A 27007-nucleotide genomic window follows, 5' to 3' on the forward strand; every position below is an offset into this window, starting at 1 on the left:
GACTCATTCCATTACCACTCAAAGTAACAATTTGAATAGATCTAGCAAATTTCTCAGCCCTAGCTTTTAATTTAAAAATTCCTAAAGTTTACTCTTCGAACCACTGTACACTAGTGAAAAGTTTTTGAAAAACAGAATAGCCATATTCCAAGAAAAATAAGGTACAAACAACACGTGCATTATCCGAAGTCGTAAAACTGATATCAATTCTGCAAACTTATTACCCCTACTTGACCTGTCGGCGCCGTTTGTCGAAGCCTAAAAGACGATAAAAGTGTTTCTGCATTGTGGGAATTTAATTACAATAGAATAAATTGTATAAACTTAAAGTTATTGAAAAATTCTTACAACATTCTAGGTTGCCTCTTTTTCGTGACGCGCAGTGTATTAAATAAGGAATATCTTAGGGCCATATTAAGATATTTTACAAGCTGTAACAAAGGTTTTCCAAGGTGTTATATAACTGGCTTCTTTTTATACTCATAAGCCTGTTTAAAATCAAGGAATATATTATGATCAATATCATGTATGTACGTTTTATTTAAATTTTTTTGTGCAGTGAAGAGGTGATCTATTGCTAACTTTCCTTGTTGAAAACCGGTTTGATATTAGCCTATTATATTTTCACCTAACGTCTGTATCCGCTCATTGAGAACTGATGTAAACATTTTATAAGCTAAGCACAAGCGTTCTAAAATACCATTCGTATTTTACTCCTGTCTTAATCCCCTCTCCTCCACAAAACTTATAATAATATTGTCCTACAAGAAAAAGAACTAACAAAATGACTGACTAATAGAAAACCATGTGTATGGAACTGATGCTAGAGTAAAATAGCTAATGATCAAACACAAAAAGAACTAGAAGTTAGAGAAGAGGGTTACAATTTATTAAGCAGTAATAAACCACAAATTTGAGAAAAACTGGAAATATTTTGGAAACCACAAAGGGAAGGGAAATTAACACATAAAATAAAAATTATATGGAAACATAAATTAACTATTATGAGGAAAAAATAGTGTGGATCAGTACATATAAATGATTAAATTTATTAATCATAAAGTGAATGCAGGAAGGTGTGAAAAATAACGGTAGGTACAAAAGAAGAAAATCAGTCAATACAAGGATTTCTAACAAAAAACAACTGAAGATATTTTCTTAAAATGTCTTTTATATGTAGTGGTCTACATAAAGGAAGAATCTGGTTAATTTTTGTTTTATTTACGCTACTACTAGCTTTTATTTGTATTTGTAATACATGAACTTTTTACTACTATTATGTTTATAACTATTTTTCATTTTTTGATGTTCAGCCTATTTCCATTGAATATACAATCATAAAATATGTCGAATACATTCAGTTACATATATAAATGTTTTCATCCTTGTTTACTATGATCTTACAATTATAATACAATTTAACCACTTTTTTAAGTGATCTTCATTGACAGTTAGCTAGCGAACTATTGCATTCTTGAAATTGAAGTTAAATTAAAAATTGATAAATAAATAAATTAAATCTTACCATCCATCAACAGTTAATCTAGCCATCATCACTCTACTGTCTCTCTGTTCTCTACAAACATAAATAGTTCTCCTGTATCTTCCTTCATCAGGATACCATGTTTCTATAATGTGGGTTTCATTAATGAAAATATCAGCATCAATATTAGCTGTATTTATCCAATCTCCAGTGAAATTTTGCGGAAGGCGGCAACCTGGCTCTACTATCTCAGATTTTACTAAAAAATTAAGTTTTATTAAAATATGACTAATTCATTTGTTGTGTCTATAGTCGGATTCACGAGAAGATTTCAGCGTTGGCTCTTACGGACAATGTAAATCAAATGGAAGAAAACGCTACGCTGTTGAGAGTTCATCTTCGGCATTGCCGCGGCAGAGCCAGCTTCACATGCGAGTAAAACGATAGTGGGTAGATATACTATATGCATTCGAACTTGAAACACTCCATTATACAAGGAGCACTTGCATTTCTGCACTAACATTCACTGATTTGTCCTGATGGCCATTCCAGAATATATTCGGACGTCCTCGTAATATTCGAGGAGTACAAAACTTCTATTTTTGTCATATTTACATAAATGGATGTTCGGAGACCTTTTTAAACCGAACCAAATAATAATGATACTCAAATACCGGGAATATCGGGAATTACTAATATGGAAATTGATGAACTACCGGATGTTGAAAAACTATAGAAGATTTTCAGAATTTAGCCCACGTGTAATCAATTCAAATAGATTATTAAATTTATTTGTTATATATATATATATATATATATATATATATATATATATATATATATATATATATATATATATATATAATAATGAAACAGATATTTCATTATCTACAAGAAAAAAACAATGATTTAGGGGTGTATGTCTGATAAATACCCATTGGTAGGTAAACGATAATTAAATAAACTTCGATACTATCGGTATCGGTAAACTTCGATATTATTGTAATTAAATACTCATTTAGAGTTTTCCTGATAATAGTATCTTCTAATTGTTACCTGAGTGGATATTATAATAAATTAATAAATAAGAAAATAGCTTATTGACAAATATGACAGTTTGTATAAACGGTTTAACAGTTTTGTTTGTTCATTCGAGAAGGGGCATTAACCAGACAAAAAATAAGTGAAACTTTTTTTATCTACTGTGTCAAAAACATGGAGCATTTAGAGGTGAAAAATTTCAAACCAGAACAAATCTTAGATTTGTATACGCGACAAATTATTTTGAATAAATGTTGATATATACAACAACAAAAAATCCGATCTGACTCCGACACAAATTGTCTCTACAAGTACAGCGCTGGGTGTTAACGACAGGACAGTGGAAAATTCATCAAGAAGGATTGGATCATAATGGAGACCTACCCAAAATTCCCAAAAACCCACGTAAACGGACCAAGAAGGAAACCAATCGGGAATTTACCTATGATGAGAATATGGAGAAGCCAATTGAGAAGACTTGAATTTTTCTTAGAGAACATACCTTCCACAATCAAAGCTATCCTGGATGCCGTTAGTTTACACGAACATTTGCCTAAATTTTCTAAAAGTACTCTCTACCGACTATTGCGAGAGATAGACTTTATTTATGAAAAAATAGGAAAGAAAGCAGTAATGATGGAGCGTCCTGACATAATAAATTGGAGGCATACAATTCTCAGAAAAATACAGAATTATCAAGGATCCTGATTGCTCCAATCTTAAAAAAATTTACAGTACTTCGATAAGAATAAAAAAATTAAATACATCATACCTGGTGTAATATGCAATCTTTCTGGACTTTTTTCAACGGTTTTTAGAGTATTACATTCAGCTGTAATTGACACACCAATGTACAGGTCATCATCTCTGTTCTTCAAAAAACATCTGTATTTTTCATCTTTTCTGGATTCCTTGGTATTAGCAACAGCAAAATAGTGATTTTTACCAACAAACCAATCTCCCAAGCAGCTATATTCAACCACTAAAATGAATAAAACATACACACTCTACACCTAGTTGAAGAAGAAGAAGTTTATTGATTCAAAAATAGGGAAAGCCCTAATACATACAAAATTAATCAATATAACATTCATATATGATAAAAATAACAATTGCACTTAAAATATAGTATCTACACTTATTAAAAAATATAAAACAATAATATATAACATAAAACATGACAACAAAACAAGTACCTAACTATTGGTGCTTTTAATATGGTCCATTAATTTGCTTTTAAACATTTGTATAGATGAACAACTTTAAACTGTTTTAGGAAGCTTATTAAAAAGATCAAAACCCTTAAACAACAAAGAGTTTCTTAAAGCCGTCCTTTTTGTTTTCACAATGTGTAAATTGCACTTAACTCGAGTAGGGTAATTGTGAATATCACAATTCCGTGTAATACATAATTGAAATACAAAAGGAAACTTCAATTTTAAATAGTTAACTGCTAGTAGTAGTCAATGATTGGTTTACAGTATTTTCTTGCAAAGAATTTGTAAAAAGAGAGTGCCAAAGTTTAACAGTTGCTGCATTTTCTTAAATGTTTATTCATTTTATTAAAAAGTTAAATGGATTTTGGAATTTTCTTTAAGAAAATATTATTCCAATATAAAGAATTGTATATTTTCTAATGGTTACTAAGGAAAGCCAAGGAATATATTACAGGAGACAGACTGACTAATAGACAGATTAGGTTTGGATTTGTATTGCAAGGAGTCAAAATCTGGCATATTGTGCATGATGATCATTATATTTATATCTTAATATTCTTATGTACACGAAAAATGTGTTTATGAAAATGAGGCCACACTTTAGCCCAACTAAGTGAAAAAAGAATGGTTATGGATAGACCAACTCATCTATTATTTGTGGTCTTGACCACAGACCACTAATAACTAAACATTTCACGCAGGTAGCTCAAGGTCAAACTAAACTAAATGTCATTTGTAGTACCGATACAAATCTTAAGATGTCGCTATACTCTGTCTATAGTCTATACTCTGCAGTTTAGGTTTAGATCCAAACTAAAAATTATAATTGTCAATCGCAAATTGTCAGTAGTTGATTAGCGTCAATATAATCAGATTTCGGATTCGGATTCTAATTTTGATATGATGAATTCCACAATTCCACTACAGTTTTTAAAACAAAACGAATATGCCACAGCCACTTTGAAGATAAGTTTGCTTTTACATGGAGTCATAGCTTGTACCAAAATGCAATTCCCGAGAACAAATAGCTGATTGATTTTAGATTCCTGCTCTAATCTACATCCCAGAAGTATTTCAATGTTGTATGCGGAAGCAAATGTAACAGAAAGTAAGTAACCCTGATATGTAATTAATAAAAATTATTTTATTTGAAGTGAATCATGGTATAAATTATTATATTAACTTTTTGTTTTAGTTAAAAGTTCTTCAACAAGTAGAGATGCACAATCTACAATCTATGTACAAGTAACTAAAGTATTTGTATAAATATATATTTCAGTATCACATGCAGCAACTAAAACTATACAATTTGCAATTTATTTAAATTTTGCAATATATTTGCAATTTGTGTATTTTATTATATTTTATTTTGTGATATTTACGATTTATGTAATTTCAGTACATTTTAAATTTTGTTGATATTTTTCTGACTTTTTGTAAGCTTTGTCCATAAAATTGTACAATTCTCAGTAGTAATAAAGCATATTTCTATTGTATTCTAAATTTATGTATGTACAAAGTTGTTTTATATGTATTAAATAATTAAATAAATTATATTTTGCCTTATTTTTTCGTAAATGGTATCGTGTATATTTTAATTTAAAAATAATTTGCACATTTTAAAATTTTAAATGCAATTTTTTTTTTAAATACCAAATTATATTTAAATATTTTAAGCTTTATATAAATTTTCCCACCAAAATTAAATTTTGAAATTCCCGCGTAATTTCCCGCTTGAATTAGTTCCGATACAAATCTCTTGGAGCGCTGAATTTCATATCTAACTAAAGTATTGTCGTGAAGCATTTAGAGATAGGTGATCTGTGGTCTTGACGAAAGGTTATGATACAATACCCCTATGTTGACTATGGTAAGAACTGGGGTGCCAGCACATTTATGAGCCACCCTAATTTGAGACATATTTTTATAAAACAAACTTATATATTACTACTAACCTTTTAATTATATCATATTAGTGTGTAATATTTAGTAATTTTTATTAGAACATTGGATTATAATGAAATATTTGTTGATATCAACAAAATAATAAATTTTGCTCATATAACCTGTTTGATTTATTATGGCTTTTTGCATTGAAGTTTGACAGCGAGGTTGCCAATTTTTGTGATAGGTTTGTTTCAGTTTTTAAATATTTTAAATGATATTTATTTAAACAAATCAAAATATCTCTGGATGAAATTTATAAATTGTCAAAACAAGTTTAATTTATGTTTTGGTTTTATTCCTGAAAAATGGAAGTGAATTCTATTGTTGACATAAATAATATAACACAAAAAAGCGATACTGAATTAATTCAATATTTACAAAATATTGGATTACTTAAAGAACAATTTAAATGTAAAGTTAGATAATGTCGACGTCCATGTGTAGTGAGACAGAAAAATGGGTATAAATTAAACCATGGTTTTTGGTGCGGCAAATGCAAAAAAATGTATTCCGTATGTACAGGTACATTTTTTGAAGGATTGAGAGTACCAGTCAGGACTCTATTTTATGTAATGTGGCTTTGGGCAAGTCAGACGCCAGTTAAAAGTGCCGCAGAAATAATTAATTTGGAAAAACGATCTGTTATACAGATATATCGGTATTTGAGAGATGTGGTTTCTTGGAAACTTTTACAAGAGGAAGAACCATTTTTATTGGGTAAAATAACAATACAAAATATTAACATTTAGTTACTTTTCACATTCTTATTATTGCAGGTGGAGAAGGACACACGGTTCAAATTGATGAAAGTGTTGTAACAAAACGAAAATATAACCGTGGTAGAATAATTAAAGAACAATGGGTTTTGGGAATGTACGATATAGTTTTAAAAAGGGGGTACATAACATATGTAGAAAGTAGGAAAGGAGAGGTATTAGTGGAGATTATTAAAAAACACGTCCGGGAAGGTAGTGAAATTTGGACAGACCAGTGGAAGGGATATTCCAACTTAAAAAATTTAGGGTATATTCACAAAACTGTGAATCACTCTAAATTTTTTAAAGATCCACTAACAGGGGTCTGTACAAATCAGGTAGAAGGGTATTGGTCTCGTCTTAAACAATACCTAAGACGACTTGGAGTGATGAGCTCTCCATTTCTACCGGAATACATCGACCAATTTATGTGGGATGCATTATATGGACGCAATGCTCATGATAGGTTTAAGAACATAGTAAATTGCATTAGACAGAGATATAACTAATTTATATATATATATATATATATATATATATATATATATATATATATATATATATATATATATATATATTATATATATTAAAGTATAGTATGGTATGTTTTTTTAGATTAGGTTGAATTAGATTAGCGTAGGTTAGATTGATTTAGTTAGTTCTTTAGTTTTGTAAATTTTCCTTCATGAGCCGCTATATATCCTAGTGACTCCCATAGATCCTCGATTAGCCATGCTCCGTAGGAGCAGTATACCCACTAATATATTTTATGTTAATTAGTTTTTTTTATTTAGGTTGGGTTGGGTTAGTTTAGGTTGATATGAGTTAGGTTAGGTTTAGGTTGCGTTAAGTTAGCTTTGGTTTGGTTCCCTTCCTGGACCATGAGATGACCTATCTACGCCCGTAGGGCGTCGGTTTCTCTTTCTCCGTAGGAGAAAGACACCCACTAATATATTTTCTTTTTAAATAGTATTAATTAGGTTAAGTTAAATGTGGTGTGGTTGGGTTAGGTTAGGATGGGCACAAAAAATTAGATTTCTATCTAAGTAACGGTGGTAGGTTTTAGCCGGAATGCGGTTAATCCGGCACTACCCGACACTACCCGTAGGGCGTCTGGGTGTCTTGTTCCGTGGCTGCTCTTCAAGCAACCAGAAAAAGATTTCCCCCATCGTCTGTCAGCTATACGTCCAATACGCATACCTTTTTAGGCTATTACTGGAATTTAGCAATGAAAAAAAAAAAAAAAAAAAAAAAAAAAAAAAAAAAAAAAAAAAAAAAAAAAAAAAAAAAAAACTATATATAAATAAATCCGTAGGGCGTCGGTAGGTCATCTCACATCCCAGGAAGGGAACTCGTATATTTTTATCTTAATAATATACACCGATTAATATATTTTACCTTAATTATTTTTATTTAGGTGAGGATAGGTTGAGTTCCCTTCCTGGGGTGTGAGATGACCTACCCGGGAACCCCAGGTGACACACCCCAGGAAGGGAACTCGTATATTTTTATCTTAATAATATACACCGATTAATATATTTTACCTTAATTATTTTTATTTACGTGAGGATAGGTTGAGTTCTACGGACGTCGGTAGGTCATCTCACACCCCAGGAAGGGAACTCGTATATTTTTATCTTAATAATACACACCGATTAATATATTTTATCTTAATTAGTTTCGTTTAGTTTAGGATAGATTGAGTTCCTTTTTGGGGCTATGAGATGACCTACCGACGTTTGTAGATCACCATCGGTCTGCTAAACATAACAAGACGTTCAATATATATTTTTTAACATTTTCCACGATTTTCCATATCGACCTTGCACAGGTAAACTATTAGTCTATTGCATATAGTTCCAATTGTTGTATATTTACCACTGAAGCTAGTCTAAAAACGTAAAGTGTTCCTCATTTAAACATGAATCGTTAATATACTACTTAATTGTTAAGTTTTTTATAATAACACCGCACATTTAAGTTCTTTAGTAATGAGAAAAATTACAGGAACTACGCTCGGAGATCAAAAGATAAGTGTTGAAATTAGAAGAAAACGTAACGTACAGTGTATAAATAAATAAACACAAAATTGAAAAAAAAACATGGAATAACAACATAAGCAGAATGGAGGAGACCAGTGTCATCAAAATAGCAAGAGATAAGTGGAATGACAGCCTTCCATAGAGGTATTAATCCGCCAATGAACATGCAGAATTGCTTATAAAGAGGAATAAGAAGAATTTCAGTTCTTTAAAATATAAGAAACTAATTTTTTTCTTTAAAAATTTTGTTTAATAATTTTAGTAATTTCTAAAATTTGTTAAATATAATACAGAATTTATTGATCATTTTTATTTTTCATTATTATCTAGTATTTATGTTCAATTGCTGCATTTAGATTATCATTATATTCTAAAATAGTATTTATATAAGTCAATGAGCAGAGTAATAAGTGTTTATGCACGTATATTACGTAAAAAGAAGTATTCCCTTCAAAAAATATATCATAAAATTTAAATTATAGAGAATATTTGTGATATTATACATTTTTATAGATTTGGAAACGTCGCAGTCAACTCTCAATATGGCCGCCCAAAAAGTGTGAAATTTTCAATTTTCAAAGTCATTTTTTATTTAAACAAATGGAAATTCCGCAAATTTTTTTTTTGTAAATAGCTTAAAATAATGTATATTTTCAAGATTTACAAAAATTTTTCACGGAATTGGGTGGCTGATAAATGTGCCGGAACCATGGGTATACCATTAAACAACAAAACAACCCCATATACGCTTCATTTCAAGGATGATCAATTAGTAATCGCACAGGACCAGGAAGATCTGCAACTCATGACAAAGTAAGTGATTCATACAGGAATACAAGCAATGGGAACTAAATGTTAACTCAACAAAAATGAAATACATGTGCATAGGAGGAGCTGAACACGATGAACTAGACTTAGAAGATGGAAATGTAATTTTGTCATGTTCAGAATATATCTATTTGGTGGAAAGATGGAAGGAGATGGAAGCACTGAAACAGAAATTAAAGAACGAAGCATAAAAGGGAAAAAATAATAGGCACACTAAACTCACTACTCTGCTCAAGAACTAGATTTAAACAGAAAAATATACAGCTATATAAAAGCATTTTAAAAGCGTTGCACTTTATGAATGTGGAACCTGGCAACTCACTAAGAGAACAGAAAAAAAACTCCTTGTTCTGGAAATGGATTGTTGGCACAGATCAGCAGGTATATCGAGAACTATCCATGTAACAAATGAAAAAATAAGACAAATCATGGAGAGAACAACCACCACCATAGAAGAAATACAGCAAAACCAGCTTATTTGATACAGACATGTACAGAGAATAATATTGGATTGGCAGCCACCTGAGTGAAGAAAAAAAACTAGGAAGAACAAAAACTACATGGCTTAATATAGTCCAAAAAGCAATCAGAGAGAAATCTACAACATGAATGGAGACTGGAAGCCAGAAGGCCCATGACGCTATAAATCGGACACTATATATAAAATGAGGCTAACCAGCAATAATTCAGTTGAACAGATCCAAGAATACTATAGTGGTACCAATATTCATTTAAGATGTAATCAAAATAAATAAATTGAGAAAAATAGTGCAGTCAAGATTTGTACAAAAGTAGCTTTAGTAGATTGTAATGATTTGCACCTTAAATTTTTGAAGAAGTGTCTCTCAACAGTTGTTTATAAATAGAATTTAAATATATTCTAGCTGAAAAAGGTTAGATTAGGAAATAAGAAAATTCTTTAAAATTCCTGATATTTGGTATGTAAAATTTGATGACATCTCCCAAACAATGAGTAAAGAGAAATGCTACACATTTTTTCTGTTTTTACATAAAATTTTTTTTGTGCAAAAACAGGATTGCAAAATTATTATCTAAAAACATAAAAAATGTGTCTCATTTTTCTTTGAATCATTATTTACAAGATATCTTCAAATTTTATACACCTAGTTTTCATAAACCTTAAAGAGTTTTTCTATTTCCTAAAAACAAATGCTTTATTTGTATACTCTTTTATGGTATAAAAATAAAAATAAAAAATTTCCTCACCTGAAATTTTTTGAAGCTGTTTGTTGTTATAACAGATCATACTGCAGCAAATTAGTTTATTGAATGTCTTCCATTCATGTAACCTTCTGATTATGATTAGGTTTTAGTATTAACAACTACTTACATAGCCAATACTGATAGATTTACATGCTCTCCGAAGCAAAATGGTGGCTCAGTTAAATTAGAAATTGAAACATTTCTAGTGTGTGCTGAACCTAGTCTGTTCGGCTTGGTAAGCAGCCACTGATCTATGGCTACCACAGGTAATTTTTGTCTAATTGCACAAGCAACTTTTGATAGGAAATTTAATTAATGAACAGTTTAATCCATTTTTGTTATACAATATGAAACTTTCCCATATATTCAGGATAAAATATTGAACAATAGGAAGGAGTCTATAATGTCTATTTCATATTCTAAAATTTTTCCTGAATTTTCTACTACTCTTTCAGCAGGGGAATATTTACATTCTAGTTAGAAGTAAACTTCTAGAAATATTTCTATAAACATCTAAGGTCTAAAACCAATCCTAAGCAAACCATAACTTAGCTAAAAAGATTATGAAGGCAACTTTTCTTCGTAAAGATAATATAAAAATGGGTGAAAAAAAAACAGATGAAAATTCCACAAAACTAAACCAAAAAATATTATTGCTACAATGTATAAGATCAATGATATCAATTCTAAAATATTTATTGTATTTCATAAGTGAAATGAATGATGAAATCCTTCATCGAAATAGAAAGCCTTTATTGAGAATAAAAGAACTGATTTTAATGATTTTCATTCTTAAGCATTTATGCTGAATGATGATTCTCACAAGTAATTTTTAATAATTTTAAAAAAATATTTAATTTGTATTTAAAAATTCCTGTTGCTGTCAACAAGTCCTCGTAGACACTTTGTCTCAGGACTAGCAACCTCCAGTGGAGTCTTACATTGCCATGTTATATATTGCTGTTGTAACTTAAATATCCTAGTATATAAAATCAAATAATGTAACTTAAATTTAATTTAACAACATTTAAAGGGTTTTTATCCAAATATTTAGTGGCTCAAAACATGTACATCCAGATAGCACTGATGATGGAATATTAATTTGGAAAACATTCTGTGATGTAGCCCGATAGGGTGTTTTAATATATACCTTTTATAAAGGAATTTTTAAATAAAATTTTTTTGTGATACATGGTATACAGCCAACTACAAAAATTTAGTTTCCTTGTGGAATTTAATTTTTATTTTAATTGTGAATATATCACAACGAAATATTTTTATTACAAAAAAATCTTTGTATAAGTATAAATAACAGCAAAAAACTGAATATATTCCTCACTCCTTGTCCTCTGGTATTACACTGAGTTGTTGAGACATTTTAGAGGGTTAAGAAAACCATATCATATACAAAAAAGCTGATGATTTCTATATAATATACTTTTTACACTTGAATTGAAGTATTATTAAGCAAGTAGAAACACTGGATTATAAAAATAAGAACATGGTATTAATGATAAACTGTGATAATTGTTGGGCTACTATCTTTAAATTACCTTTGTATTTGTTGTATTTTTACTAAATTCAAATTTTAGTCTTACCTCCATCAAATGTGCCAGTCATGCCATCACACTTCTTGTATGTAATATTGAACTTCTGATTGGTAATCAAGAACTGGGAGCCTGCAGTTTGGCAGGACCTAATTTGGGCATCAGGATTGTAACATTCTCCAGTAAATTTGAAACGATTCTGGTAAGCAAAGTTCCATACACCTTCCAGTGAAGAACGACAGTTAACTGGTATATAGTTTTCAGAAAACAGTGTAACTAGTTGTTGATGTACATCTAATCCTCTACAAACTGTTTCTACTGAAGCTTGTTCTGCAGGAAGACTAATGCAAGATGCTAAAAATATTACGTGTTAAACATTGGTCAAATTAATTTCATTTTAAAAACTTACTTTCTATCTTCTCCAAAACATTAACTGTCCTTACCAACAGCTTAACGCAGGTAAAACAATTGTCCTTGTGAAATACTAATGTATAGTTCACATGAAATTCATTTTTAACATCTATGCAGGTTCCTCTGTCAGTCATTGATGTAGCATCTAATTCTGTTAAAGTATTTCTGCCTAATTCCCATGAGAACCAAGCTCCTCTCAAAATTGTAGGGATTGTGCCATTCAAGCCATTACAACTGGAAGTGCCTAAAACATATTTTTGGTTATGATGGGTGCCCTAAACTAATCATTACCCTAAAATAGAATACAAATAATTGTTTTAAAATTAAAAATATTGCTTACCTAATACTAAGAATAATGTTATAATGATAAACTTCATTTTCTAAATCATTGATGCTGTTGTGGGTGTAATTAAGTAGTATTAGTCATTCGGTAACTTATTAGCAACTTTCAAGAACCATCAATGACCACACCACAATATTCTTTTTTCTTTTAGCATTCAACTGGGACCACACCACCAAAGCTTAGAAGCACCAACACCAACCCAAATGACGATATGAGTCAAACAAATAACCCTTTTATCTATGGGTCAAACAAAATCAAAATAAAATATTTATATATTTAATATGTTGACTTGTTGGTTGACAATGTTGACAATTTTGTATAAAACATAAAACGACTGTCAAAAAGTTAACACCCTTTGTTTGTACCACTACATTTGTGTCTATTTTGTGCCACCACACCCCAATGGGTGCGTTCCCACATTTTAGATGAAAAATACAGGATTAAATAAATACCTTAAACAATCTTGCAGCTCTTTAATTTATATTTTATAGCTATTACTGTTATTTAAGAAGTACAGAAAATATTTACTATTTTAAATAGGTGATAATTTTTTTAATTTCCTTATGTAATTTTCATATCATAAAATGCCTATGTAGATTTGTATATTGGTATTTCTGTGTTTGTTACTCTTCTACATAGCTTTAGTGACAGATGACGTTTTGATTTTCTTGCCAACGAAATGGATTTTTTAACAATTTATTAATTCCACTTATTTAAGGGAATATTTGATTGTTGTATATTGTTACGGTGAAGTAAAGACGTTCACATATAAACTTAAATATATAAGTTAAAATATGCAATAAGACTAGTGTTGAATTTAATACATTGGTGTATGTTCCTCTGATCGTACTGAATTTTATATGAATGTAAGTATTCCAGTATGTTTTAACAAAAATTTGGTTTATTTGAAAATAAAAATACGAAACTAAGGTTTTAACGGTGTTAGTGGTACATATATTATTGATTACACAGCAAAATTTAAGTTAACATTTACACGTCATTGTCTTATTTTAGGTACCCTGAATAATCTAATAGTTAGCTCCTACCTGTTTGGCATATATTTCAGATAAAAAGATAAAAATTTTAACATGGTTTTAGAATTATTTGCACTTTCTTTAACCTAATTTTACTTTATTTCGTCATTGATAAGAAAAATGCAAATAATTTTGATGTTTTATTAAGATTTTCTCACATCTGTTTTCTCTTGTTACAGTTTTTCAAGATTATGATTGATTTACTGTTTTGATAAGTGTTGGTTATTCCTTTAAATTTCAATAACATTGAAGGAAATCCATGTGTGGTGAATATAAATAGGTTACTGTGTATTTATGACATTATCTTTCTGGTAATGTGTTGTTTTATGTTAAGCAAATTACTTTCATAATATTTTATATATTTTGTAATCTACTTTACCATTTCTGTGATTTATATTGTATAATCTTATTTTTTTAAATTATGGGTAGCATGAGTGTGTTTTCTGATTTCATATTTCTGTATTATTACAGATGATCCTAGGTACTCTAAATTATTTCTTATCTTTTTGAAGACAACCTTTTACCCATAGCTGGGTTCACCCAGATTAAGGGCTTTTTTTATTTTGATTCAATATCTTTGTTCTGTATACTCATAATGGCTTACAGCACTGAATTAACGTATGTGGCATCATCTATATGATTTAAAGGCATCAACTGTATGAACTTTTTGCTCCATTATTGTTATGCACTCCTTTCTTATTTCTAAGCTTTCCATGTAAAATGATATAAAAAGTTATATATATTTTTTACTTATCCAATTCTTGTATATCCTGAAGTATATCCTTCTCTTTTTATATTTGTTCCTAGTTTTCTTGCTCCTTATATGTCTTTCATATAAATTGCTATTTTCTATTTAATTTGTAATTATTTCTACCCATCTTTGTATGCTCTTAATTTGTTCAAAGTGGTTCATTTCAGACTCTTGTTAACAATAGTGTGAAAGTAATGCATGAAATGGTATAAAAGATCAATTATTCATTTGTCTATTTATGGTGTGGTCCTTTGTATCTAAGTATCTATGTATTGTATCTAGGGGTCTGTGCTTAGGTCTATGTTATTACATCTAAGTCACACTGAGTGTAGTAAGGGTCCATGTGTATCCAAAATTAATTGAAACAAAAATTTAATTAAAAGATAATGAATACATGAAGGCAACATGTTGATCTGTGACCTTTCTCATTGTAGTTAAAGTACTTTACTTTGTTACTCTGGCATTGGGATTGTATGTGATCCTTCATCAGAAGTAGTGATGCACATTATATGATGCTGATTCCAGTTAGCATCTCTAGCCTCTTCTACTCAATTCCTATCCTCACCTCCATGAAGTGTGGTCTTGACCACACGGGTGGACCCCGGAAACCTGAGCAACCTTGTTGGAGATTGGGTAACCAATCCCAATGGAGGGCAGGATCAGGGTGAATGAGGAAGGGAGAACATGGTCCTCGGAAAAAGAGGTTTTGCTACGGACCAGCGACCCATTTTTCAACAATCGATCAAATAGAACAAAACAACTTAGAACGAGATCCTACAGCATATGCAAGGAATAATACGAGAACAATAACAATACCATACATAAAAGGATTATCGGAAAAGCTTAAAAGGATAGGAAATAAATTCAACATTTCAACAACATTCAAAACAACAAACATGTTGAGATCTATCTTGTCCAAAACCAAACCTAACAATGAACAAGAAAGGACAAAGAATTGCATTTATAAAATACCTTGTGAATGCGATCAGTTTTATTTAGGTGAAACATCAAGACCATTAAATGTTAGAATAAGTGAACATCAATCCTATATTAAAAATAGAGAATTTGATAGATCTCAAATCTGTAAACACGCATGGGATAATGAACATAGGGTTCAATGGAATGATTCAAATATAGTCTTAAAAGAAACGGATGGTAAAAAGAGAAAAATCAAAGAAGCGGCTCTAATTATGCTAAATGAGACCAAATGTGTCGTGAATTCCTCGGCAGAATGTAGTAGGATCTGGTTACCCATATTGAAAGAGGAAGTTATTAAAAGGAAAATACCAGTATTGGTAAGTCAGTAACATATAGAGAATACATCATTTATGTTTTTTAAATAACAAACATATAAAATCGGAATTTGGTGTTTATTGAAGGTAAACTAAATGCATGATCAAATACTTACCATGTCGGGATAGTATTATGAGGTTTTTTTCCTGATTTTTCCCTCATAATTTACTATGGAATCACTAACAGGAGAATTTTACTGTCATCATGGCATGTATTTGTTGGCAAAAAAACAAAAAAGAAACAATGGTTCGATGACAAATGAGAATTGATTATTATCTGTTGAATCTATCAGAAGAAAAACATATACGATTCCACAGAGAGAGAGCTGCAGCTAGAAGAACACTTAGACAAAAAAAGAGACAATATCTACATCAACAAATTGAAAAAGTAGAAGGAGAACACAGACAAAATCAAAATAAAAATTTCTACAGAGAAGTAAGACAACATAAGAGAGGCTCGTAAATAAGCACACCCAACTTCGTAAGAGATAAAAATGGAGAAATGCTGGCTGCCGAAAACAAAATAATAGAAAGATGGGCTAATTATTTTGAAGAGCTCCTGAATATCCAAAATTTCACTGATAAAAACAATGAAAATGGTGGAAACAACGGAGAACATGGCGGTTGAATTAGAAATACCCCCACCAAGCATGGAAGAAATTACGCATGCCATAAAAACGCTTAAAAACGATAAATCCCCTGGTCTGGACAATATTGATGCCGAGCTAATTAAACCAGGCGGTCATGAACTCATAAGTAAAATCCATCAATTAATAGAAATGGCCTGGCAACAAGAAATAATGCCGAAAGAATGGTGTGGTAGTATTATTGTACCAATACACAAAAAAGGAAAAAAGGAATCATGCATAAATTACAGAGGAATCTCACTAATCAACACTACATATAAAATATTGGCTTCAATATTATTAAAAAGATTAGTACCATACACCGAAGAAATAGTTGGTGACTACCAGTGTGGTTTCAGGCCTGGCAGATCGACTATTGATCAAATATTTACAATAAGACAAATGCTTGAAAAGTATTGGGAATATAATCACGACGTGCATCAGATTTTTATAGACTTTAAACAGGCTTATGATTCAATTAATCGTGCAACATTATGGAAGGCAATGATCGAGCTTGGCGTACCCAAGAAACTAGCTGCGGTAACACAAATGTGTGTAAGTAACTATTTTGTACAAGTTAGAATAGGGGGAAAATATCAAATGCTTTCTGTGTAAATTCTGGACTGAGACAGGGAGATCCGTTGTCCCCATTGTTGTTTAACCTGGCCTTAGAATATGTCATGCGAAAAATATATCCAAAAATCAAACCAGACATAACTGCTCGGGGAGAAAAAATCATACTCGCCTTTGCCGATGACGTAGATGCGGTAGCACAATCAACATTAGAAATTAAGGATATTTTCTCGAGCTTTGAAGAAGCTGCATTAAACATCGGTTTAAAAATAAATGAAGGCAAAACAAAATACATGGTCGTCTCAAAACAAGAACGACGGCGAATAAGACAAAACATTACTATAAATGATCACAACTTCGAAGTGGTTAAAGAATTTGAATATCTAGGAGCAACAATCACAAATGACAATAAATTAGAGCGAGAAGTTGAAACGAGAATAATGGCAGGGAACAGATCTTTCTTTGCAATGCAACATCTAATGAAGTCAAAATTTCTTGCACGAGATACAAAAATCCGGATATATAAGACCATAATACGACCAGCGTGACAAACGAATGGAGGGGCAGATACAATAACGAGCTAGAGTCTATTCGGAAAAGAAAATCTAGTCAGATATATAAAGCCAATAGACTCAGATGGGCAGGGCATGTGATACGCAGTAACGACAATCGCCTTATAAACAATGTGTTCTGGGAAAGGTCAGAGGGAAGAAGGTCTGTAGGGCGGCCTAGAAAAAGGTGGAAAGATGCAGTCAAATAAGATCTAGAGAAAATGGGAGTGCGACAATGGGAATTACGAGCACAGGACCGACAAACATGGAAGGCAATAGTAAACGCGGCAAAGACTCACGAAGAGTTGTAGCGCCATTGATGATGATGTGATCCTTCATCTCACACTTCAGCATCTTCCTCTTGCTTCGTCACAATTTTTAGCTAAAGTAAAAGCCATATGAGAAGACTGATACCTGAACTAAATATAATATTTATATATAATATATTACACACAATAAAATTTATTTTATTAGTGACATTTTAAATATAGTAAACATTCTGTTTATTACTATACTATAGTATGTTAATAGTCCATTTCAAAGTTACATTTTTGAGAGGATACAATTTTATTTTTTGATATGTGGGGGTGGTTAGTACAAGCTTAAGTTCAAGTTTGTGGGGCCGCCACCCTTGGCCCCCTGCCGCCATTTTGGAAAAAGTGGGGCAAAGGAAAAATAAAAAAGTTATTAAGAAAAATAGCTAAAAATTCTTGAACTAATTTTTTTTGAATTGATATAAGGTTGAATGCTTAAATAAATTAACTTTGATCAAATAAAAGGCAGATATCAAGCACAGTTTTATTAATTAAATCTTGCCCAAGTACTTTCACTTCCTAGAGCATCTTCAGAGGCATTTCGTCAAATTTGGCCTATCCAACAAGGGCAAGATTTAATTAATCAAACTGTGCTCGATATCTGCCTTTTATTTGATCAAAGTTAAATTTTTTTTGGACCTTATAACTTTTTTCTAGTCATTTTACAATAAAAAGACATCAGAACAATATAAGTTTTCAACGAATAATTTTCACTACAAATGCGTTCAATTTCATTAATTTATATCATTAATAAATTGATATAAATAAATCTAAAATGGATATGTACAGGGTTTCTCATTATATTTTGACCCCCCACTTATTTTCCTTAATTTCGGGAATACAAAAAAAAAGTTTTAAATAAAAGTTGTATTATTTTATCTGTACCGACCAACAGTGTAGTAACAGACCAAATTTTGTATACAAGGAGTGCTCAATAAAATACATCTTCAATATTTCAAATGGGACATCCTTGTTTTTTTATAGTTTTGAGTAGCCCTGCATTTCCTGATTACAAATATATAACATAGTGTAGCATTAGTTTTGTTCTATAATGGCGTATGGTATTACTATACAATACTAAGATAAGAAAAAAAAATATTTAGAAAAAATATATTTAGAAAGTCAACAAAATTAATGACTTACAATACTACGTTTAAGATACAATACTACATTTAAGATTACAATAGATGCTCAGTGCCCTCCATTGTTATCAATGCACAAGTAATATCTTCGTCTCAAATTTTCTAATGCATCAGATATTGTGTTATGGTCATTTAAATTTTCAATTTTCGCGCGAACTTTTGCCGTGATAGTGTTAATATTTGTATTTGAATCAAAATACACTTTTTCTTTTAAAAACCCCCATAAAAAGCTATCACATGGCGTTAAGTCGGGACTATTTGGTGGCAATGTAATGGTACCCTTATTGCTGATCCACACATTAAATTGATTATTTAAATGTTCTTGAACGGCTACGGCATTATGTGGCGGTGCTCCATCTTGTTGCCATATCATACTATTTAATTGATTTTGTGTATAATTTTGATTTAATAACTCATCCGCTTCTGTAATGACTGTTCAAATATGATTAATATGATGCCCAAGTTAATTTATAATCATAAAACAATGGTCCAATATTTTGTTTTGAAATATTCCGCACCACACATTTATTAATTTTCTTCCTGGCTTTTTTATTTGCTTAATTTTTCTTTTTCTATTATTTTTCTGTTTACACGAATACCTATTTCTTCTATTAAAAAGCCTGAAGTTGAAAAATTTGATTCATCTGTCCATAAAATGTTATAAAAATAATTAGGATCATTGTTCAAATTTGTAAGCATGTCTTGACAGAACTGTAAACGCTTTCTCTTATGAACATCGGTAAGTTCTTGTACCGGTAATATTTTGTATGGCTTATAGTTGTGCTTTTTTAAAACTCTATGTATCATCGTACGGCTTTTCTCTAATTCATTAGTAGTATTGTTTAGACTAGTTTCGGAATTTTCTAAAATAAAAATGTTATTATGGATTTAATCTATTATTTAAGTATTTAATTTTTACCTTCAAAGTAAAGCAAAGTATTATGATCTTCATCATCATTTCCTACGATAGTATGTTTCTTCCGTTCAAACATTTTTTCATTTATGACATGACAATCATTATATAAAAATGTATTTGCAGAAGGAGTCTGTCGATCTGGATAAATCAGCCTATATTCTCTTCTCGCTGCTTGCTTGTTTTTATTATTTTTTAGAGACTGACAGTTTATAATAAATTAATAATTGTTTCATTTTGAAATGTCAATTGCAAAGCCACCTATGGTTATCCTTTTGTAGTACCATATACCATTATAGAACAAAACTAATGCTACACAATGTTATATATTGTTAATCAGGAAATGCAGAGCTACTCAAAACTATAAAAAAAAATACAGGGTGTCCCATTTGAAATATTGACGATGCATTTTATTGGGCACTCCCTGTATACAAAATTTGGTCTGTTTGCTACATTGTTGGTCGGTACAGATAAAATAATACAACTCTTATTTGAAACTTTTTTTGTATTCCCGAAATTAAGGAAAATAAGTGGGGGTCAAAATATAATGAGAAACCTGGTACCTAAGTTAGAGTTAGAAAAAAAAATTTGTTAATCATCAGTTCATAAATCATTCTGCAGGTAATAAGGCAAAGTACCATTAGCAAAGTACACAGTTTCTATAATCGGATTAGCTCATACTGGGTTAAGCTGTTTTCAAAATAATATTTATGAATGACAATTTTATGGACTTCAAAAATGTGATTTCCATAAACTTTAATTACAATTTATGTCGTTATTAATCAAAATTCAGAATTGGCGCAATTATATGAAATGATTGTTATTTCGAGAGAAATCTATTCATGTAAATGTTATTTCATTTGAGTGACATTAAATTTTCCATAAGATGTGTGTGATCTCCTTTCATAAATATCTTATAAGTAGTTTCTGATTCTTCATAAAACAGCCAGTATATTATCTGGCACATTATCCCAATTGCTCCATTTTCGTCTATTTTCACATACAATCGTGGAAGCTCTAAATTTCTCCTCTCCATTAAAAAGAAATCTTCTGAATGAATACTCTATTCTTGTCCAATGAACCTTAAACATTCTATTTTCACAAATGGTTACCTTTTCGTATGCCTTTCTGACCATTCTTCCTTTAATATTTCCATCACTTCCCCTGTGCTGTCTGCTGCCTTCATTTGTTCTAAAACTCCTCAACTTTTTTCTTTTTACCTCTGGATTTTCTTACAAATTCTATGGGTGTTCCTGACTTACTTACTTCCTGAATTTCTATGGGTGTTCCTGACTTACTTCTGTGTGTTTCTTAGAATTAGTTTTAATTGAAATTTAAGAATTATTTTAACAGTACCATTTATATGTATCTACAATTAATTTTTTTTTATTTTAGTGATATCAAAAAGTTCTCAATACATCAAGGCAGTTTAAATTCTAAATAAGGCAATTTTAAGAAAAACATTCAAAAATGTCAACATCAGGAGATTTTGGGAATCCCCTTCGAAAATTCAAGTTAGTATTTCTGGGTGAACAGAGTGTAGGTAAAACTTCACTCATAACCAGATTCATGTATGACAGCTTCGACAATACCTACCAAGCAACAATAGGTATAGATTTTCTTTCTAAAACAATGTATCTAGAAGATAGAACAGTAAGGCTGCAACTTTGGGATACTGCTGGTCAAGAACGTTTCAGGTCTTTGATACCATCTTACATAAGGGATTCAACAGTAGCAGTAGTAGTTTATGATATTACTAATGCTAATTCTTTCCATCAGACTTCTAAGTGGATTGATGATGTAAGAACTGAGAGGGGTAGTGATGTCATTATAATGCTGGTTGGTAATAAAACTGATTTATCTGATAAGAGGCAGGTCAGTACAGAAGAGGGAGAAAGAAAAGCTAAGGAATTAAATGTTATGTTCATAGAAACCAGTGCGAAAGCTGGCTATAATGTTAAACAACTTTTTAGGAGAGTAGCTGCAGCTTTACCAGGTAAGTGTGGGAATTTGTATTTTATTTAATATAAATATTTTATAAATGCTCTAAACTGATACTGAAACTACTACTTCTATCTAGAATAAAATATTTGTTTTCTACTTTTATATCTCCTCATTCCAATTCTAAAGTATATAATTATTTTGATAGATTTGTAAAGATTGCCTTATAATTTGTTATTATTATTATTTTATTATGCGTTCTTCAAAAATTTCAGGGAATCTTAATATTAATTCCTCTATATGTTTATTCCATAGTATTAATACATTAAATTAAAGGTCATAGGCAAATAACAATGTCAAAATTGCTCCAGGAGAAAATTGACCCCAAATTTTGGGGTATTGTTCGGCATCACAAAAGATGAAGATTCATCAAATTTTTGGAAAAATGCTGAATCGAAATTTCGCTATTGGTCTGAAATGATTTTTAAGGGAACACCAATTCGGCTGAATAATTATTTAATCAGTATACCTGCAACCGCAGATGCCTCTTTTTACAAACTAGACTACTAGACCATTGCCTGAACATACAATTGTCATTTGTGGCACCATTGTTTTATATTTATCGTGCAGTTCATCTGAGAAAACTGGTTCCGTACCTTCTGTAAACTATTGCCAAACTATCCACCTGAGACGCTGTCATGAAACTGACACAATGTTTCTGACATTTAACTTTTAGTTAAAATTAGATATAACTTAGGTACCACAATAATTTTTAAAGGTTCTATAAGGAGGATCATTTTTCAGTACCAGACTATACAGTACAATATGCTTTAATTTCTAGATTACCATGCACTCATGACTTGCAGGTTGGCCTTTCACAGTAGTTCGTTACGCATGGATCTAATTTTAAACTGTGACTACTTTTGAAATGAATTTGCATCTGATATCTGCGTTTGAATGGATTTTTCCTATCCTATGTTCATGTCATAATCGTTTTCTTGTAATCACTCTAGCCATCTTATCAATAAGGAAATTTCGACCATACAGGTATTTGTAAAAATGTACAAGCCTTCGCCACGCCTAGAAATTATTTTCTAGTAACGCAGTAGTTTCTTCCTAATTTCGCTGCTGAAGTTAGTGATGTATTTTTCTTGTCCATCTTAAATCTGGGAAGAGAAGCACCTATAGCAGTGTTGCTAGTAATTGTATCCAAAACGCACTTATCCTTCTTTTCTCAGGTAGCTTAATACCAGTACAGTGTTAAGAGCTCTTTGCAGCTAACAGTGTAGTATTTCATATTAATAATAAAAGTATTTCAACACACGCATATTTTGTGACGTGCACGCATTTTTATATAAAAAATATTATATATATTCTTTGCCCTCTTCAGTTAGCTTTGTTAAGAGATAAAGATATTAGAAAATCGTTTGACAGATCATTGATAATATTCGTGTCATCCGAGAAAACTCAAATTTTGTGTTTATTTTTTGGTACTGGTTATTCTTGAATTGTGTCATCTTGTTCAGGATCAGTTGATACAATTTTAAGTACGTAACTTCGCTTTGAAACATGTGACACTTTTACCTTGATTTCAGATTAGCTGCATGTAATCATTGAACACTTTCTTCAGATTCTTGAAATACTCGTCAAATTATCTCCCAACTATGTCATCCCTCTCAAAACTGCCTCAATTAACTTTTCAAATGCAGCAGGGGCATTACATAGACTAAAGGGTATAAACGTAAATTTATACATTCCTACTTGCCAGTATCCACTTTTTAGAGAGTAAAAAAAATGTATTCAAATCCAATTTAAAATTTCAATGTCTTTTCACAGAGTGCAATAATAAGTTCCAGTGGTGTACATTAGTCTATTGGATCTGTGGTGGATCTTATACTTTTATATATAGCTTTGTTAGTTTGAAGGTGTTTGGACAGATTTCTTATTTAACAATATATAAATCTTAATAGGTTTATCTCCTTTTGTATATTGTATGTGGGCACTGTTCTTGATAAACGGGATGTAGGGGTTAGGGTTATTGATATGCAGAAATTTATATACCTAACATTCAAGAACATTATATTTTACAGGTATGGACTCAACGGAGAATAAACCTCCAGAAGATATGCAAGAAGTAGTACTGAAGGATACACCAAATGAACTCAAAGATCCTGACGGCGGATGTGCGTGTTGAATTTTATATATGTATATCAAAAAATTATCCACTTCTGTGCTTGATTGCGTAGGTACTGACACTGACATTTAAAGTGAATTCTTCAAGCAATTGTAACAAACTCTAGCTCTTGACTTGGCTTGTGACATTTCAAAAAAAAAATAATTTTGTTTTGTGGACGAAAGTATATTCCCTAAAAAGCGCGCATCAGAATAATTGAAAAGTTCTGAAAAGTAAAATATCTGCTACTAATCAAGTTTTCGAGTTTGGTAAATTGAAGTAATGATCAGTTTGTTGATGAAAGATTACTTGTTTGTGCAGTTATAAGAACATTCGCACATGCATTTTTCATACATTCAAAATAAGTTTGTTTACAATATACCCAATAAATTGGTATCTTGGTCTTGGTACCTTTGATCTCAGTGTGGAAGTTGGATGTATTGTGCTTTGCAATATTTTGTGTATGAAAAACTCTTAATAGCTTTATGTGTTATATCTAATATAATTACATTGCTTTCTTGTTCTTTTACTCATTGCAAATGACAAGTTTGTCCTATATATACCTGATCATTAGTTCTCCATTGTGGTAGTTCTACATCAATAAAGAACTTCTAAAGAATTTGAATGCAAAACAAAAATTAATTTTGTTGAAGTGACCCGAGCGGTTTTTAATTTTTGGCCGCTTATTATTTTTATTTATAACACAAAACGTCAATTTGTTATATTTCCGAGATTAGATCTCTTTTTCCAACACTGAGAGGTGTTTTATACATATTTTGATTAATTTTTTACTGTTTATATTAACTGTAATAAGTTAACTCATTCAAACAGATCTGATCTCAGAAATTTGATCAGCTTTCACAACTTGAGGTTCATACAAAGAGTTCAATAAAACAGGGTACCGATATTAAAAGTTACCGAAAAGCATAAGGAATTTCAACATGTAAACCGTTCTGACAAAATATTTGTTTTAATAAAGATATCCTCATGCATTGAATTCATCAGTGTATCTGCAGTATGACAGTGCTCCACATTTGTGAAGTTCGTTCCTTAGGGTTCATATTGCTAGTTGTTTGTTTATCGGTTTAACAACCAACTACACTCAATTTTGATTTTAGTTATGGATGAGATATTGGAGAAAAAGTTACAACTGATAGACATGATGATGAAAAATAGTATAATCCTTTTGTATAGGTGATATGTCAGGTCGATCGTTAAAAACGTCGAAACCTCATAAGTCAAAATTTAAAATTTTTTGAGCGAAAAAACTTTGATTCTTAATACATATTATTTCTTTCTTAGTATTTACTTGATTATTACTTTGAAAAGAGCATGTCAATCTGGGGTTTTGCCAGAACATTCAGATCAATATTTTCAACCTCAATCCTTATAAATCTAAAAATGACCAATTTTTTACTCATGAGGTTTCGACATTTAACTGTCGATATATATATTGATTAGAAACCTCAGTAGGTCAAAGACCACTTGGTCGTAATCAATATTTTTTATATCGCTGCAAAGATATACTGATAACAATTCAATTCTAGCTTCCATATATAGTGCTCTAGGGCAAGTCTTCTATTTTTTAGTAAACTTGATCTTGATAAAAATACTGGGACATTCTGTTAAAAAAAATTAAAGTTCATATATTTCAAAATATGTATTTTTGCTTATACTGTGTACATTTTGAAATACTTTGTATATTGAATATATTATATACATGAATCTATTTATTGTTTTGTTCGATTAAATGTAAATTTTACGTAAATAAAGTTATAAAGTTTGCTTAAATGATTTGGTGTATATGTAACAATACAATTTTTGTTCTTGAAATTAAATAAACAAATAAATTCAGATTTTTTTTACATCATAGATATCTCAGTTACATCATAGATATCTCAGTAAGGGCCTGCGTAGCGCAAGCGGTAGGATGCTTGTCTCGCAAGCCGGTGGTCCGGAGTTCGAATCCTACCGCCGGCAAGAACATCTAGACATTTTAAAAATATCTATAGGCCCCAGGTCGACTCAGCCTGAATAAAAATGAGTACCTTGGGTAAAACCAGGGGTAATAATAGACGGTTGAAGCGTAGCACTGGCCATGTTACCTTCCTTGTATACCGTAGGCCCTAGATATAGCAGACTACCCTGCTATACTCCCAAAGCCGCGACAGCGGTATAAAACGGGAGACTACTACTAGATATCTCAGTATATAACGATGGATAAAAAATTGTCAAATATTAAATTTTGTCTGAAATATGACTGAAAAAATTTAATATCTGATGATTGTATTTTAGGTTTTAGATCATTCAGAACTAAGAGTTAACAATGTCCACAATTCATATTTTTTGAAAAACCGCTTATATTTGTATTTTAGGTTTTAGAACATGCAGAACTTTTGATACAGAATAACTTTTTTCATAAAACTAAAAATAAAAATGTTTCCCATATGGTGTAGACTTAATTGGACACTCTGTATATAAATGATGAATTGTTTGTAAAATTAATAATAAAAAAGTGTAAAACCTACAGAGGTTAGTTTTTTTAAGTATTGTTACAAACACACCAAATATATTCAAACTTTCTCGATTTGGCGGAATAGGTACCAAATTTTCTACAAATTTTTCCATTAATAAAATAGCTTAACATTTGAGTTTGCTTTTTATTGCCTTACTTTACATATTAAAAAAATTAAAATAGTAATATATCGAATGTGTTTTCGATAGCTGTTGGTGATGGTGTGCACAAAGGCAGGATTTCTAAATTAATGTTTCCAGCAAGGCTTGTGAATTTGTGTAAAGGTTCGGGCATACATTGAAGTATTTTATTTATTGAAGGAGATATATATATATATATATATA

The 27007-nt window shown here is 30.8% G+C and overlaps 2 protein-coding genes across 2 annotated transcripts in view; one reads left to right on the forward strand and one right to left on the reverse strand.

Annotated features, from left to right (window-relative positions):
• Positions 1 to 13201, reverse strand: part of udt (protein undicht) — a 34095-nt gene extending 20894 nt beyond the window's left edge. Inside the window, exons 1-5 of the mRNA XM_072526285.1 lie at positions 12836 to 13201; positions 12494 to 12739; positions 12136 to 12438; positions 3297 to 3506; positions 1526 to 1742 (exon numbers count right to left, since the gene is read on the reverse strand). Coding sequence (XP_072382386.1) covers positions 1526 to 1742; positions 3297 to 3506; positions 12136 to 12438; positions 12494 to 12739; positions 12836 to 12872 — 1013 coding nt within the window. The 5' untranslated portion in view covers positions 12873 to 13201. The remainder of the gene's footprint in view (positions 1 to 1525; positions 1743 to 3296; positions 3507 to 12135; positions 12439 to 12493; positions 12740 to 12835) is intronic.
• Positions 13202 to 13474: 273 nt separating this feature from the next.
• On the forward strand, positions 13475 to 26799 carry Rab6 (RAS oncogene family member Rab6). The gene is made up of 3 exons (XM_072526286.1): positions 13475 to 13704; positions 21430 to 22030; positions 24066 to 26799. The coding sequence occupies exons 2-3, from the start codon at positions 21505 to 21507 to the stop codon at positions 24167 to 24169; spliced, it is 630 nt and encodes a 209-aa protein (XP_072382387.1). The 5' UTR covers positions 13475 to 13704; positions 21430 to 21504; the 3' UTR covers positions 24170 to 26799.
• The last annotated feature ends 208 nt before the right edge of the window (positions 26800 to 27007 follow it).

Source organism: Diabrotica undecimpunctata, chromosome 3, assembly GCF_040954645.1.
Source record: "Diabrotica undecimpunctata isolate CICGRU chromosome 3, icDiaUnde3, whole genome shotgun sequence".
Taxonomy (NCBI): domain Eukaryota; kingdom Metazoa; phylum Arthropoda; class Insecta; order Coleoptera; family Chrysomelidae; genus Diabrotica; species Diabrotica undecimpunctata.

Bases quoted from the DNA above. Each gene is read 5' to 3' on its own strand.
- Rab6 (XM_072526286.1), top strand. From the start codon at position 21,505: ATGTCAACATCAGGAGATTTTGGGAATCCCCTTCGAAAATTCAAGTTA. The intron at 22,031-24,065 runs GTAAGTGTGGGA...TATATTTTACAG, and splicing joins AGTAGCTGCAGCTTTACCAG to GTATGGACTCAACGGAGAAT.